Source organism: Manis pentadactyla, chromosome 4 (assembly GCF_030020395.1).
Source record: "Manis pentadactyla isolate mManPen7 chromosome 4, mManPen7.hap1, whole genome shotgun sequence".
In the NCBI taxonomy this organism is placed as follows: Eukaryota; Metazoa; Chordata; class Mammalia; order Pholidota; family Manidae; genus Manis; species Manis pentadactyla.
The window spans coordinates 62850138-62866157 of NC_080022.1; the positions used below are offsets into that span (position 1 = coordinate 62850138).

General features: G+C 41.2%; 1 protein-coding gene across 4 annotated transcripts in view; it reads right to left on the reverse strand.

Annotated features, from left to right (window-relative positions):
• CRYZ (crystallin zeta) overlaps positions 1-16014 on the reverse strand; it is a 29140-nt gene extending 13126 nt beyond the window's left edge. For 2 of the 4 annotated variants that reach the window (XM_057500332.1, XM_036890133.2), the window contains exons 1-3: positions 15856-16014; positions 4702-4854; positions 1166-1329 (exon numbers count right to left, since the gene is read on the reverse strand). In XM_057500332.1, the coding sequence (XP_057356315.1) occupies positions 1166-1329; positions 4702-4854; positions 15856-16014 (476 nt within the window). Of the gene's footprint in view, positions 1-1165; positions 1330-4701; positions 4855-6266; positions 6391-12492; positions 12727-15855 lie in introns of all 4 variants that reach the window. The other 2 variants (XM_057500331.1, XM_036890134.2) reach the window with 2 other exon arrangements.
• Between the last annotated feature and the right edge of the window lie 6 nt (positions 16015-16020).

Below are 16020 nucleotides of genomic sequence, written 5' to 3' on the forward strand. Positions count from 1 at the left end.
AGTTCCAAGTCCAAAACTGAACTCAGCCTCTCTTTGAAGCCTTCTCCTCCTTTTATTTGTCAGTTAAACAGTATCCAAGCTAGAAAGCTAGAAGTATTAAGCTCTTCCTCTCCCTTGTTTTCCACATGGAAACTGTCACCAAATATTCCTGATTTTACCCACTAGACAGTTGTCCTTTCTCCTCCACCTTTTCTACCCTGACCCTTGTTGTGGCCCGTAAGTGTTTTACCTGGAGGATACTCCCATAAGGCCTCCCATCCCTTTCTCCACTCCTGTCACCCGATCCATCCTTTACATAGAAGACAGGTAACCTCAATAAAACACAAATATGAAAATATTGCTCTTCTGAATAAAACACTTCATGACCCCCAGTCCCTTACAGAACAATGTGTGAGCTCTATAATCTAGCTTTCTGCAATCTGAAACCTGCCTATTTGATGATGACAGCTAACATTTATTGGGAGATTCTATGCTCCATCCTTATTATTTGCCACTCTTCGCCTTAAAATCTTCTACCCAGCAAAACCAAATTGCTTTGGCCCTCCCCAGATGCCATGATGTTTCCCCCACACATCAGGCTATTGCCATTGCTTAGAATTTCCCTTCCCCTCCCAGCTACCTGTGCCTAGGATAATTAGCTCTGATTTTTTTCAAATGCCTAGGGAACATAATTAAAGTATAGGTTCTCAGGTCCCAGCCACAGACACTGATCAGTGGGTCTAGGGAAGGGCCTTATACTGTACTTCTAAATTGCAGCAATTCATTTCTATGGCTGGATTCATTTCATAAGATAATGGCTATAAAATAATCTAAATCTTACATCATGCTACAAAGTCCTACCTCATCATCACAGGCACATCCCTTGGGATCCCATAAAACCCACACACACCTCTACCACTGTACTTCCCACATAATATATCAATATCATTACTGTTAGGTCTATCTCCCCTACTAGACTGTGAACACCTTGAAGACAAAGTCAGTGTTTCGGTCTTCCTTGTATACCTAGCGATTAGAACAATCTTCCAAATTAGCACACTTTCTACTCCATAAGTGCCCAATGGTAACTAAATGGTAACCATAACGGATAGCCAGAAGGATGGAGGGAAGGCAATGAATAGTGCCCTCCCTGGTGTTGACTATATAATTGACAGAGTGTTATTACCTGTGGAGCAGAGCTCGATAAGCAGTAAAATATGGGATACCAATGGCAGCTCCTTGTTGGAAGTCCAGTTTTTCTGGCAGTGGGTAAACGGTGTGATCTGCTGCAAGCGCATACTCTGCATAGCCCCCAGAGACTGTGCTGGTAGTGAAAACTCTGTCACCTTTCTGGGGAAAGCAATAAATTAATAAATGCATCAGGGATTAAAAATGATACCCAAATGGCTACAATCTTTTATAATGTAACCTTTATAATAAGATATGTGTTTATATATTGTTTTCAACATCTTAGGGTCTCACAAAATAACTTCATAATACTGAATATTTTTAAGTGTTTTATTCATGGGAACCAGTAAGAAAAATTAAGGGAAAAGCAAAAATAAGGGGAAAGAGAACCTCCAGAACGATACAAAGATGACAACTGACCTTGGTTGAGAGCTTACTGGGCTAGCACTGCATTTCTAAGAGGCATTGTATCTGATCTTCACGACAGCCCACGGGGTAAGTACTTTCATTAGCTCCACTTTAGATCAATGCCACAATACACAAGAGAAAGTTGAGGCACTAAGTTCAGTAATTTTCTCAGACCAAGCAGTGGGAAAATGGCAGTTAATACAAACCATTTTCCATCCAAAATACTATGAGGAAGAAAGAAATAAAATGTTAAGATTTCTTCCATACACCAAACATCTGCTCTAAATCCCTTCCATGGATTTCTTACAATTCCCTCATTTTCCATGCATAAACCAAAGAGCAGGAAACTGTGCCTGGATCCTGAGAGCAAGATGAGCCAGGACAGGCTTCTTCACTTGCACACCACCAGAAACACAGTAAACTCCCTAGATGTCTGCCGGGCCGTTGCTACTGAAAAGCAGGTGCATAACTGCAGGTGACATAAGGCATGATGCAAGCATTACAGGCTTGCCCAATATGACCTGCACACCAGGGAGATTAGACTACCTGTACAAACACCTGCCCTAACTCCTCTTTATAGGAAAAAAAAGTAAATATTCATTGGAATAAGGAAAATATTAAGACAGTAACTCTCAGCATACTTAAAACTGTCTCAGAGCTTTGAAAAAGTAACAGCACTATGTGGGGGGTAGAGACAAAAACGGTTCAAAGCTATCTAGGAGTCAAAGACAAGCATTGCTGTTTAATAGTGTCACCTGTAGATGGTCAACTATGACTGTGTTAATATTAATCCTGTTTTTACAGCTTAAAAACTTGTTGCATTGATTTCAGGGTCATTCAAACATCCAGTACAGGAAGTAGTACTTTAAGTTCTGTGATGGATATAAACAGCAAGACATTCTCCCTAATCTCAAGCATCTTAAACTCTAAGGAGAAAGAGAAGAAAAAGATAGAAATAAAAAAGCAAGGCAAATGATGACACACCATCAAAGATAAGAAGAAAGGAATTATTTCTAACTTGAATGAGTATAATTACTCAAGAATAGCTTTATTGAGAAGGTAATTTTGAGGTAGATCTTGAAGGTTTGAAAACTAGAACTAGGAAGATTCATTGTGGGTGAAGGAAACAAAATACATTAAGGAATAAATGCTGAGAAATCACCAGTGTTCACACCCAATGAAGAAGCAGTCTAATGCATAAATGCATGGAATTTAATGGTTTCAGGAGATGAAATGAAAAGAAATTAAAACTGGAGTGTAAAATCCCTTGAACCTATGTTTTTAAGTTTCAGTTTAATTCTGCCAAGCAGAAGAACCAATATGAGCAAAGACAGAGAGATGAAAGAGCGTGGGATATGTAGGAGAGAACAGTTATTAATAACAAATAAACTACAGGGTGAGAAGGAATGGGGGATAAGAATGGAAGGATAGATGGGAAAGAAAGCATAAAATAGTCTTTCATAACATAAGCAATTTCAACAATACTCTGAAATCTACAAGGAATTAATGCAAGAATTAATTGCCAAACAATCAGAATTACATTTTCTAAAATACCTCTTATAGAGCAAGGAGAGATTTGAGGAGCAAGGAGAGAGGGTAGTAAGTTAAATATCTGTTATAGAAACCCAGGTAAGGGAGTAAAGAAGATAGTCTGAACTGGCAATGGGAATAGAAAGAGGAGAAGGAGAATAGTTCTAGTAGGGCAGAGCTGAGGGAGGGAGAGTGAAGAGTTAAGGCCCAAATCGCAGAGGTCACCAAGACCATCAAGAGAGAGGGGCAGATCTGACATGAGAAAGGATAAGCTCAGTTTTAGACACACCAAGAGGTTCCTGGAGACTTTGTGGATCCCCAGCTCTCCAACACAACGTTCTGTAATGATGTAAATAGTCTACATTTGCACAGTCCAATGGAGAAGCCACTAGACGCATGGGGCGATTAAGCATTTAAAATGTTGCTAGTGACCCATGAACCGAATTTTTAAATTTAATTTGAATTTTAAAAAGCCACATGTGGCTAGTGGCTACTGTATCAGACAGCACAGGTACTGAAGTTAGAAAATGCTAAGCTAAAGCCATCACAGGTGATAATGGGAACCATGGGAGTGTATGAAATCATCAGGAAGAAGGTACAGGATACAAAAAGCGCAAGTTTGCAGAAGGACCGAGAGAGCTAGGCAGCACTGAGATTTGAAGAGCAACCAGAGAAAAAGAAACTTGCAAAAAGGGCGCCCAGAGAGAAGGGGAGAGACCAGGAGACAAGGGATGTCACAGCAGCTTAAGGAAAAGTCTTTTTTAAGAAAAAGTTAAGTGGCTGAGAGTGTCAGATGTTACAGAGAAGTCAAGAGAGATAATGGCATAGAGATAATGGGCCCATTAACTCCAGCAATATGCAGGCCATTAGTGACATTATCAAGAAGTGTCTCAGTGAAGCACAGGGGCAGAAGCCAGACTGGCACAGGCTGAAGAATGGAACACTGCAGGGACTGGCCTCTCTTCCTGTGCAGGGGCCACATTAATCGTCTCTGTCTCAGCCCAATTTTGGCAAATGTGCTGCCCAAGTTGAGCAGGTCAAGGAATTAGGAAAAAAGATGCTAGAACATGAATAGACAACGTTTTATATGTCTTTTGGCATATAAATAAAAGCCTTGATCACAACATTTTCAGTGACTTAATCACCTTGGTCTGAGTCAGAGCCCAAAAAGTGTATCATTGACCTTGCATTGTTTTTGTCTTTTACTTATTATTCAAAAGAGTTAGCTTCCCTTTATCCTATGAAGCTAAATTTACAGAAGAAAACTAATGAAGCTAAATTTACAGAGTTAGGAAGTAGTGTAATTTCCTTGCTGGTCTTCATCCCTTGTGTATTTCTGTTAGATCAAAGTGATCACAGTTCAATTCTATGGGGATGTGAAAATACAGAATTTACCCAGCACTTATTCCCAACAATGCAAACAAGGAAGGCTATGGATAAAAAGTAATTTCTTTTTTGACCAGAGGAGTCCCCCAAGTGGCAGAAATTGTGTAATGGGGCCTTTTAAAGATGTAAATACAGACACATTTTAAAGTATGTTAAAATATTTTAAGGAAAAATATTAAGCCAAAATAGAAATAAATAAAAATATAATACCTTGAAAGCAGATACACTATCTCCAACAGCTTCTATTACCCCAGCCACATCTGTACCAGGAGTGTAGGGCAAAAGTGGTTTTCTGCTGTAAGTACCAGAGCGAATATATGTATCCACTGGGTTTACACCACAGGCATGGACTTTGATTAGGACCTGTAATGACATGCATTTTAGTTCACACAGAACATGCAGTCATTCATTCAGTGTGATGCTAGGGCTATACTGATTATGGGAGCTGTAAAAATAGAGGGAAAAACTTGTCTTCAAATGAGCTCACACTCCAGTTTTGCAGACCAACATATAAATAAAAAGATATGACAGCATGGTTTATGTGTTATATTAAAAACATTTTGGAAACATGGTAGACATATTTGAGCAAATGCATGGCAGAGACCTGTATGTGCTCATCAAACCTATTCCCCCATCCTCCTAGGAAGAATATTATTTATTACTTGCTTCCTTCACAGTTATGTGTAGCCAAATGACTGAGTTCCAGCTAGTGGATGAGAACAAAAGTGACGAAAGCCACTTTCAGGGCATACACACCTTCCGAGGAAACCCACCCCCTTTCACAGCCACCTCAAGAGACAAGTGTTGAAGGGAACAGAGCCATGTTATGGAAGAAGCCTGAGTCCCTACATTACTGTTGGAGGAAAGATACCCAACAACAGTTTAGAATTTCTGGAATTTAGTAAATTAGAAATACTTTTCTACTTGTTGAACCATTGAGATTTTGAGGTAACAGCTACTACAGAAGCTAATTTTACCATATTTAATAAAGAGTAATTACTTCTGCTGTAAGAGTAAGGGAAGGTCTTACAAAGGAAGTGGTATTTAAGCTAGGTCTTAAAGGCTGAGTAGAAATTCTTTTGGAATGGAAACACAAATTAGTTCATGTAAAGGAATAGTATGTGAATATATGGAAGGAATGAAAGGGGAAACCCTTTCCTCTTGGGAAAGCCAGATAAAGCTTGATGCTGTTACAGCACAGTCTATTGCAGAGGAGTGATAAGAAATAAAGATATAAACATAGGTTATAGCCAAATTGTAAAAACTCTCATAAGGCTTGCTAAGGTAATTAGACTTAGGAACTGTGGAAGGTGCAGTAATAAAAATACATAATTTTTATTGAAAAAGTATATTGTAAAAGTCACCAGAAATGATTAAACTGTACATTTAAATTCTCTTAAATCATATGTGAAAAAGCACATATGCAGAATAAAATGGTTTTCCTACTGTGCACAAAATAAAAATCATGAAATTTTGTAATAGAAACATTTGTTCAAAACTACTTATGACTCCACTCAGAAAAAATCCAATTACCTACTGCAGAGATGATTCTCAACATCAAAAATTTTCCTTTTGCAAGATATTATTTTCATATATCTGCTTTGTGAATTTACTATTATATTTGTCAGAGCTCATGTATATAAACTGTAAACTTTGTCCTAATTCAACGTCTTCACAAATCATTGCGAGTCAGCTTCTTTTGAATATTAACTTGATGTGCTAGAGACTCACACTCAGTGTTAGTTACTGCCTGTTTTTAAGTTAATTATTTCCACCTGATGGTCTTTTGGAATTGGTACTGCAACATCCGCCTGGAGTTTCAGCACTTCTGGTCCACCAAATTCAAAAACTCTAATAGCTCTCATCAACTTCCGTCCAGTTGCCATGGTGATCTAGATACTAAGAAAAAAAGTGTATTGTCATATTGTATCTAGGCTATCACTATGTTTTTTTCCCTGGAGAGGGCAGATCAAACAATTTTTCAAGCAACAATTTAAATCATAAGCTTGCCACTGATCTCATTTCATGTTTAAGGACCTTTCATCTTAAAAATCCTTCAGCTACAAAGCAAAATACTTCATATTACTTCCTGTAAGGATTCAGTGCCTTCAACAAGGGAATCAAACATGCAAACAAAAACATCTGGAGAGACACAGCATGATACAATATCTTAGGGTTTCCTTTTGTGTAGGCTTGGGCTGCAACATCTTGGAAATTTTAGGAGCTAATATAAGTTTTATTGTTATCAGATAAATAGACCTTCTTTTTTAAGATTACAAAATATTTCAAATATATAGAGAAATATAAATAATATAATAAACATATTTATCTGCCACCCAGCTTGAACAAATCTCAACATTTAAAAAACCTAAAACATTATACATATAACTGAAGCCTCCTGTACCCATCGCCAAGCCCATTTCCATTCCACTTTTTTAAGAGGTGACTATTACCATACACTTAGGGCTTATCATTCCCAGGCAATGATGCTATACTACTATATGTAAATTCATTAGTAAGCAATATGTGCCTCTTTTTTGCATGTTTTCTAACTTTATTTAGATTGGATCATACTGTATTTAATTCTACAACTTGCTTTTTCCTCTCAGCATTAAGTTTTTGAGATTTACCAACTTGAAACATTTGGTTTTATGAAGTCCATTCATTTCAACGAGAGAAAAAGCATTAAAAACTGAAAACACTGCTAACATATGCAATTTTTAGTAAATTACAAGAGTAATTTACAGTTAACCTTTCTGTCTTACCACTATTAGTATTAAAATGAAAAGAAATCTCAAAGTTAAAATAAACTGAGAAAAGGTAATGAACAGTTGAATATAAAATTAGATAACTTAGGAAATCTGCACCTATAGAGAAATGTAATGAAAGGATTTTGATTGTATCTCCATAATTTTGTTTTATCATAATTTCTCAAAATTAACCACATCAAGTATTGTTAGACTTTACCACCACCCAGAACATCTTTCCTGTTAATCAGCAGCTGAAACATCAGAAAGAGTTGCAGAAACTAGGACTTGGGATGAAAGAATTCAGGCTTTTACTATAGTGTACTTAAAACTCAATGCTCGACTGCTCAGACTATAGCCCATGTTAACTACGGAAAATCATTCCATGTATGGGATTGGGAAAAAAAGCATTTTTATGGTGTTACTTGTGGGTAAAATTGTAACATTTCCAGAATAGCTTGCCTCGCTTTAGTATATATGCATATCAATAGGCATTCAGAGGTGGAAAGAAGTATGGCTTTAGTGCATTTGCATCTTTCCTCAGGGGTGGAGAAGTGCATTTCCATATCAATGGGTGATTACCTGGGCAACAGAGGGCTTATCCGTCCGTACCTGAGAGGTGAGGGGGAGGACCGGTGTTGCTGCTGCTTGAGCAGAGAAGAAAGACAGACTGAGACTGCAGTTTGTGAGCAATGAACGGGTATTTCTCCCTTGGACTGATTTTGGTTTTTAGAGCTATTTTGCCCAGGATTTCCTTTCCCCGGACTGACAATTGGCGTAGTATTGGCAGGATTCCTGTGAACCCGAAATCTGTCATAATGGGTGCGACCTTTGGGAGGGCCGCCCCTAGAAATGATGGGGAAAAGTGGCACTCGCGCCGAGGGACATGTGTCTACACTCGTGTCATTGTGAAGGCGCCACCACTGATGCTGGCTATGCCAACCCCAGCCCATGGCCCAAGCCTAAGGCTACTGCTTCTGCCACTGCTGCTGGCCAGAGCCTGGACACAACCATGGAAAGGAGCAGAGGTCCGGGTCACCTTGTTAGAGAAGCAACTGGCTGCTGTGTACCACGCCTTGCTGGCTACAGAGCCCATCGCCGGAACAGCTCTGACCAAGGTAATAACCTCCTAACCCATCACGGGGTGGGTGCGAGACTGGACCCAAAGGCCACGGAGTGGCGTGGCACAGACACCTCAGAAGACAATGTGGGCCCATCGCTGGGGCTCGCCTTTCACCTTTGAAGAAGTCAGCCGAGCCCGGAAGGAGTGCCCTGCACATTGTGCAGATCAGCAAACCACCAAGAGTGGTCTGAAGCGTCTCTCTGCAGCCTATGGTCCATCGCCAGTTACTGAGAGCAATCGAGGTACCCACTTTTTTGGACGTGTTGAAGGATGGGTGCAGCAATTAGGAGTAAAATGGACGTGGCCCTGGACATTTCAACACATGGACCAACGATGGCTGGCTCTCTTGGCACCTTGGGGAAAAGGCCTGGAAGCTGGCCTTCTGTGTATTCCTGTGATAACAGCAAATTGGCCCCTACGGTCTTTGTGTCCTGAATGCGCCCCCCTGACTGCAGCTGCCGCGTGATGGCTGGAATGGACGAGCTTTGGACTTAATCTGCATGGGACTTTGAACCTAGCTGAATCCTCTGGCTTGAGAATTATGATTGTGTTGCTGTTGTCAAGAAAATAATGTTTAAAGAGAGGCTTGACTTTGTTCTAATGTTTGGTAAAAGTTTTGTGAGCAATCTAGCATGATTGTTAAGAATGAGTAAACAAGTGTAGAAACGTATTTTGTGCTTAATGAGAGATTGTGCTGTAAAGTAATTTGCTTAATCTGCATAGGCTGAATCCTCTGGCTTGAGGATTATCAAGATTTTATTGCTGTTGCTATTGCATGTTACTAGATTCATCGGAAGAGGGGGATCGAGGAAATTGTATGGTGAGATTTCTGTAGGGGTGGATTGTGGGTAAAATTGTAACATTTCCAGAATATCTCGCCTGGCTTTAGTATATCTGCATACCAATAGGCATTCAGAGGTGGAAAGAAGTACGGCTTTAGTACATTTGCATCTTTCCTCAGAGGTGAAGTTCATCTCCATATCAATGGGTGATTACCTGGGCAACAGAGGACTTACCTGTACCTGAGAGGTGAGGGGGAGGGCCAGTGTTGTTGCTGCTAGAGCAGGAGATGGGCCAGTCGGCAGTTTTGTAAGACCCTTTTACCCCAAAGAGCGTTTTGCGGTCAATTTCTTTGGTCACACTGAATCCATAGCGAACTTGCCCAGGCTAAAACCCATTAGCAAGACATACTGATAGGCGGAAAGACAGAATGAAGCCAGTAAAGCCTACTCAAAGGGGCTCAAAGAGTTAACCAGATAAAACCAGAGAGCCAGAAAAGACTCATAAGAGTTAATGAATTAATTAGTTTTAATTAATTAGTGAAGTTTCAAAGGCCAGGAGTGACTTGGAATGCCCACATACCGCATGAGGAAGAGCAGGGAAATAGGGCTAGGGTCATGCCATTGTAAAATCTATTTAGCCTGCTAAAAAGCTCAGTTTATTCTTTAACTTAATCTATATGCTGTTGTGGGTAAAACTGCAATATTTCCAGAATCTCTCACTCTTAATCAAGTAACTTTGTAACCAGGATAGGCCATAGACCTCTGACGTGTAAATAAACCTATGTGGACAGAGTGCTGAGATTTGAACCAACAGTCACCTAAATAACCCTACTCTTAGGACAAAACTTCAAAGGAATTATGAATCACCTATATGCATCATGCCTTATGCTGACCCTTATCCAAAAAGCCCTCCAAAACCCCAAACCCTAGACCCTTAAGCTCGCCTCCTCTCTGAGGTTGCCCACACTTCCCTTTCTTCAAGTGTGTCAATCTCTATGTTCTACTCCATATAGTAGGGAGGAACTATGAGAGCTCTGATTTGGGCTTGTAAGTTCCCATTGCCTGGGTCACCCAGACAGGACTGCAGCTGTACGATCATACTCCTTAGTAGCCTGCTTAAAAATGTCCTTTCTTTGCCTTTGGGAAGCTGTCAGAACATAATTACTCCATCCAGTGCCCTCCATCCAGGCTCCCCCAAATCCTGGGGTAGTAGGGACTTAGTTTCCATGCCATTCAGATTCAAGCAGACACTGCACAACAGGTGACCCTGGCTTTAGGAGTTGGCAGTATGCTGAGCAGGAGTTCAATGAACTCCCTTCGCTGCCTTTGTCTACAGTGACTCTGACCCACTTCTTCTCCCTTGGAGTGTATTCAAATAAAACATTCATTCTGCTTTGCTACTGTGTTTCTGCCTTTCAATTCTTTGTTGCAGAGGCGACAAGAACAGAGGAAAATAAACTAAACTCAACCCACAACATTATTAATGGAAAGTTCTTGATATAATTAATCAAAAGTATCATTTTAAAACCCTTTATTTAAAATGATTTAATACAATCCCTAGCACAGAGGGGAAGTAAATTTTCCATTGCTAAAAGGTTGTTTAGCAATGATATATCCTCAGAGGCCATACTCCAATAAATGGGGACAGAAACAGGCAGAAGGTGTAAACCTAACCTCACTGCGGAGAGCAGCTAACTAGTCCCAGAGGGCAGGAGATAAGACCTGTGCAGAGACTGGGGATCAGAAAAGGCAGCTCACTCCATGCCCATCCTACATCACTGCTATATTTCTATTTGGGTCTGCACTCAAGCAGCGTATTTCTTGGACAAGAAAGTGAAAGTACAATTGAGACAGGGACCTTGGGTGTAGTCAAAGTAGGGTGAAGGCCTCTGGAAAAAGCAAGGCAGGATATTTACAGTCAAAGCAATATAACAATGTAAAGAAGTCCCTATAGAAACTCTGTTAAGCATTATGCAAAGTCAAGGTCACACTAATTCTCTAGGGTAAAGATACCAGACAAGGAATATAGACATTTTCAGTGAGATCAGTTAAAGGTCAAAAGGCCTGGAGCAACTTGGTCTGGAATGTTTGAGTGTTCCACAAGGGTATCTCAGCATAACCCAGGACTTCATTGTAAAGAGCCCTAGCAAACAGACAACAACCTAGCGCACCTTGAGGGCAGGGCAGGTAGTACAAGTCCACACCCCTAAGCCTTGTTTCAAGTTCCCCAAAATCCTCAATTGCCTATAAATCCCCTAGACAAATGCACCACCCTGGGCTCTCTTGTCCTCTCCTGGCATGTACCAGGAGCTCTTTCCTCTCACTTTATTTCTAAATAAAAGCTTCTACCCTGGCTCTCCTACCTTGGGTGTTTGCTAAGTTCATTCTTTGACTCTGCAAACAAGAAGAACACCGGTGTCACGATGACAATAAAACGGAAAGAAAAGGTTGCCCAGATGGAAGTTTCCCATTGTCAAAATAACACAGATACCGCCCCCCTCCCCTTTTTGTCTTGGGCTTTGGAATATGACAGCTGTCCGTATGAATTCCAGTTCTGTCATTTACTAGTCACATGGCCTTGGGCAAGGCAGTAAACTTTTCTGAGCCTCTTCATCTGAAAATGGTTACTATGGTGGAGACATGGCAAGCATCAAGCACAACACCTGGGAAATGTTTCCTCATCTATAGTAGATATCATTATTTCTTTCCCATCTATTTTCTCCTTTCCAATTTCTTATTCATTAAAACATTCTCAATTTTATAATTCTATAACCATTTTTTATTTTTCTATAACAATATGTACAGGACTCTAGTTGTAAAACCAAGTCATTAACCTCAAAGAATTCATAATAGAGAATGATTTAAACTCAACCTGCAACATTATTAATGGAAATATTAATACCATTGTTATTCATTCAACATGTATTTTTTTGAACATTAACTTTAATGTAAGCCAGACATTGTGTTAGACCCAGAGAACACAAAGGGCAAAGAGAAAATGCCCCTCTGTGCTCTCGTTCTTTCACATATATACACACATGTAAGATCCAGAGCTCTTTTCTCACTTTCATATTTACCTGCTTCCTACCTATTTCTTTCTTTTAAGCACTCACATTTGTCTTTCACCAACAGACATCTTTATTATCCTCAAAAAACTGTAGCAATAATAAAAGCAATATTACCCTGAAAAAGATATGCCAAAATTATCTAGCACATACACTTTCCCCCCTACATTTTGACATTTGCTAAGTTGGGAGAAGAGAACAGAGGAAGAAGGAAAATATCCTTAACACTAGATTTAGAAGACCCGTTACCCCATGCCTTGTCTAGTACTACCACCTTATCTTACCTTTTCTACCACCTGAGCTAGAAAAGAGACAGGGTGTGGGATGACAGAATTTCCAGAATTCTCCCATCTAGCCTTAGTTCATTTACACAGCAGTAGGTGTTTGCGACTGAAGAGCCTCCCGTCCATCTGGGGCAAGAGATAGAAAGAAAACAGCCATTCTCTCTTCCCTTCTGTTCCTGGTACATATTGGTGTGGCATCTGTCAGTCACCAAGGACCCGCCAATGGAGTTCCTGCTAGAAGGGGAAGGCAGGAAGCAGAGAGTGAGCTGAGGCGGCAGAGCAAGAGCAGTGGCCGGAGGAGACTGATGGGGCCCAGCCTAGCTAGTGAATTTCAGCAAGCTGTGAGCAATAAAAACGGTTTCTCCCAACCTACCCTTTCCCTTGAGTTACTTTGGTTTCACCAGTTTCAAAGGGGGATTTGCCCCAGGTTAGGAACACCCTTCCCCCCTGGGCTACACAGGGAATGAACTTAATAGCTCTATCTTCTACTTTGCTACTGCATGTCTCATTTCCCATTGAGCCTTTGCCACTATGATGGATTGTTCTCATCTGCACAAATTGTCTCAACTTCCCAGAAACAAGATCATCATCTGCTTCATAATACAGGTGATATGTAGGAATAGAAAGAACAAAATAACACAACAAATTGTAATTATAACTCTTAAACCCCTACAATACCCGATTTCTTCTAAAAAGCAAGTCTTTTATGTCCATTGATATAATTATCTTCATAATAGGTGGAGAATTAACAATTATTAAAACCGCCATCTAATTGTATGCGGAAGTGGAAATAAAATCACCATCCATTTTATGGATGAGAAGATATTCCAAGAGGTTGAGACTCACTAAGGTTACATAGCAGCAGAGCTAGAACCCATCCTATACCATGGGTACTAAATGTAGTCACGTGACTTTCCCCCCATACTATACAATTCTTTTCTAGAGGACCATTAATTCCTAGAAATATACTTTATAATGATGATAATGAGACAGACTGAGCTAGAAATATGATACTCAACTAACCTGCAGGTAGGACTACCTATTTTATGATTAAGGGATCTGCTTAGAGTTTCAAATTATTCAAATGCCCATAAGTTAGGGGATCTACTAGAGACACACAGGATGTAATTCGATCGGAAAAACTAATAATTTCCTTATTTGTAAAATGGGGCCAATACTCCTAGCATAGGATCCTGGTGAAGATTAATGGCAATAGTACATGGTGAGTGTTTCACAGTACACCTAGCATGCTGTAAGCTCTACTATTTACACTAAACCATTTGTAGCCAGTAGGTCTGTCACATTGCTAGTGAAGGCAAATTCTGGTGCGCTAAGACCCCCACGCCTTAAGATACAATCACCAATGACCAGATGGTTGCCCATCCCTTAAGATCCAATCACCAACGCAGAACGCACCCTACCCCTACTCCTTAAAAATGCACTTCCTCACCCACGAGCTGCTGCTCCCTCTCTCTGGGGGCAGCCATTTTCTCTTTCAGATAATAAAATCTCTTGTGTGGGCCCGTGTCTCCTGAGTTGTCCTGGGGTAAAGAGGGTCGGCAAGATACCCTTTCGGCTAGTGTTTTATAACTAAATTGTACTTTAAATAGGCTTTTCTATTTATCAAAATTTTAAGAAATTAATATTCAGTGTACTTTGGTTTAATTTTGGGTTTTACTTTTTAAGCTCTAAAAAGTTGCCAGCCATACTTTGCAAATCTAGGAAATATAGAATTAAAAATTCTTCCTCAGTGATCATTCCATACTCTGCTGGAATCCATTTGGTTTTGTTAAAAAACAACTCAAGTGAGTAAATCTTAAAGATCTAATTGACTTTACCAATAGATTCATGAATTGGGCAGCATCCCATCTAGCAAGTAGAGGGGAGCTCCCAGAAGTTGTACAGAATGGAAGGTGTTCATATGAAGGCGGGGAAGACAAGAAGTTATTAACTAAGAAAAGAAGGGACTGGTTCAGGCAGTCACCTTTCCTTAGGGGTAAGAGCAGGGGGGGTCTTATCATGCAGATGACCTCATCCTTCTTCTGGGGGTGGAGAAGGCCCATGTAACAGATTTCCTGACTGGTGCTGACCAGAAAATAAATGACTGACCTGTTAATGCTACATTTCTGGGGAAGGCAGAAACTGCAATTAGGTTAAGTATTAAGTCCTAGTTGGCGACTTGGTCTAGCATAAGTGACTTCATTTTAGCTCTGTGGTTCTTTTAGACAGTTCAAATGAAAATTAAAGGGTTAAGAAAAGTGTTAGAAATGTATTTCAAGAGAGAATGAACAGATCAATTCACAAAGCCAGAGCAAAGGCACGTTATGAGAGAAGGGAAGAAGTAAAATTAAATAAGAATTTCTGGCAAGAAATAAACGAGTAACTTAGAAAAAGAATTGCTATTACAAAATGTGCTGCTGATATCAAGAATGACTCACCTAAGCATATTATTTACTATTCTTAAAATTCTCTGTGGCTGTGTGATCTTGTCAGGACACTTCACTGGTCTGGATCTCAGAGCGCACTTCTGATAAGGGGGTGGTGACAGAGTTAAACATATACCTCTATACCCCACCTCCCCAGGCTCTCTGAGGAAAGAATGGGTGGAACTGGGCAGACTGCCCTCCAGTGTTGGGGAGCAGAACTTTGTGGGATTTACTGCTGCTCACCAAGCACGGAGCGTCGGTGGCTTCAGTGGGAATCAGCCATTTCCACTAGGCTGAGGCCCAGGAGTCCAAATTTTGGCCTGTCAGTGATTCAATTATTAACACATTTCCTGGTCATTGAGAAAACTCTCCGGGAACTATGTATACATCCAATAATGTTTAATTTGATAATTATTTTCCTTCGAAGATTATTTTTGGTATGGACCACCAGGGGAGCCACACACACACATTTCTCTCCAAAAGCCAGCCAGCAACTCTGACGGCGAAGCAGAAGTGAGGTCAAGCGGAGAGAGCTCCGGACGCCTCGGCGGCGGGTTCCAAAAGGACCGCCGGTCCCCTCGCCCGTCCGCCGCGGGCGGGGCGGCGCAGCGGAAGCTCCGCGGCCGGAAGCCCGAGCCGCCGGGCCGAGGGGCAGTGCCCCGGGCGCCCGACCGCGTGGCGCCGAAACGATGCCCTTCCTAGAAGCCAGGGCAGCCCGCTCGGCACCAGCAGACAAACCAACCCGGCGGTTTACACCTGGGACTTGCGGTGTCTCGAGCGGAGTGTCTGCGGCCACCAGCTCCTCCTCATTCGCAGGTCCTCGCAGCGGGCCGGACGCAGGACAGCAGCGCAAAACCCGTCCAGCCTGGTTCCTTCGGGACGAGCTGCGGGGAGGTCCCTGCCCGAACAACTGCGGGGGCTTTTTCATACCACTTACCCGCGTCTCGAATGGGGAACCAAAATCTGCGAGGGCTCCCTCAGAGTCCACAGAAAAGAGCCACGCTTCCTCCCCCGCCCCGAGGCACCTCACGAGAAAGTTCCGCTTTCGGAACGAGCAGGAAGTTTGGATCTTTGCGGCCACCACCCTCTCCAACATGGCTTC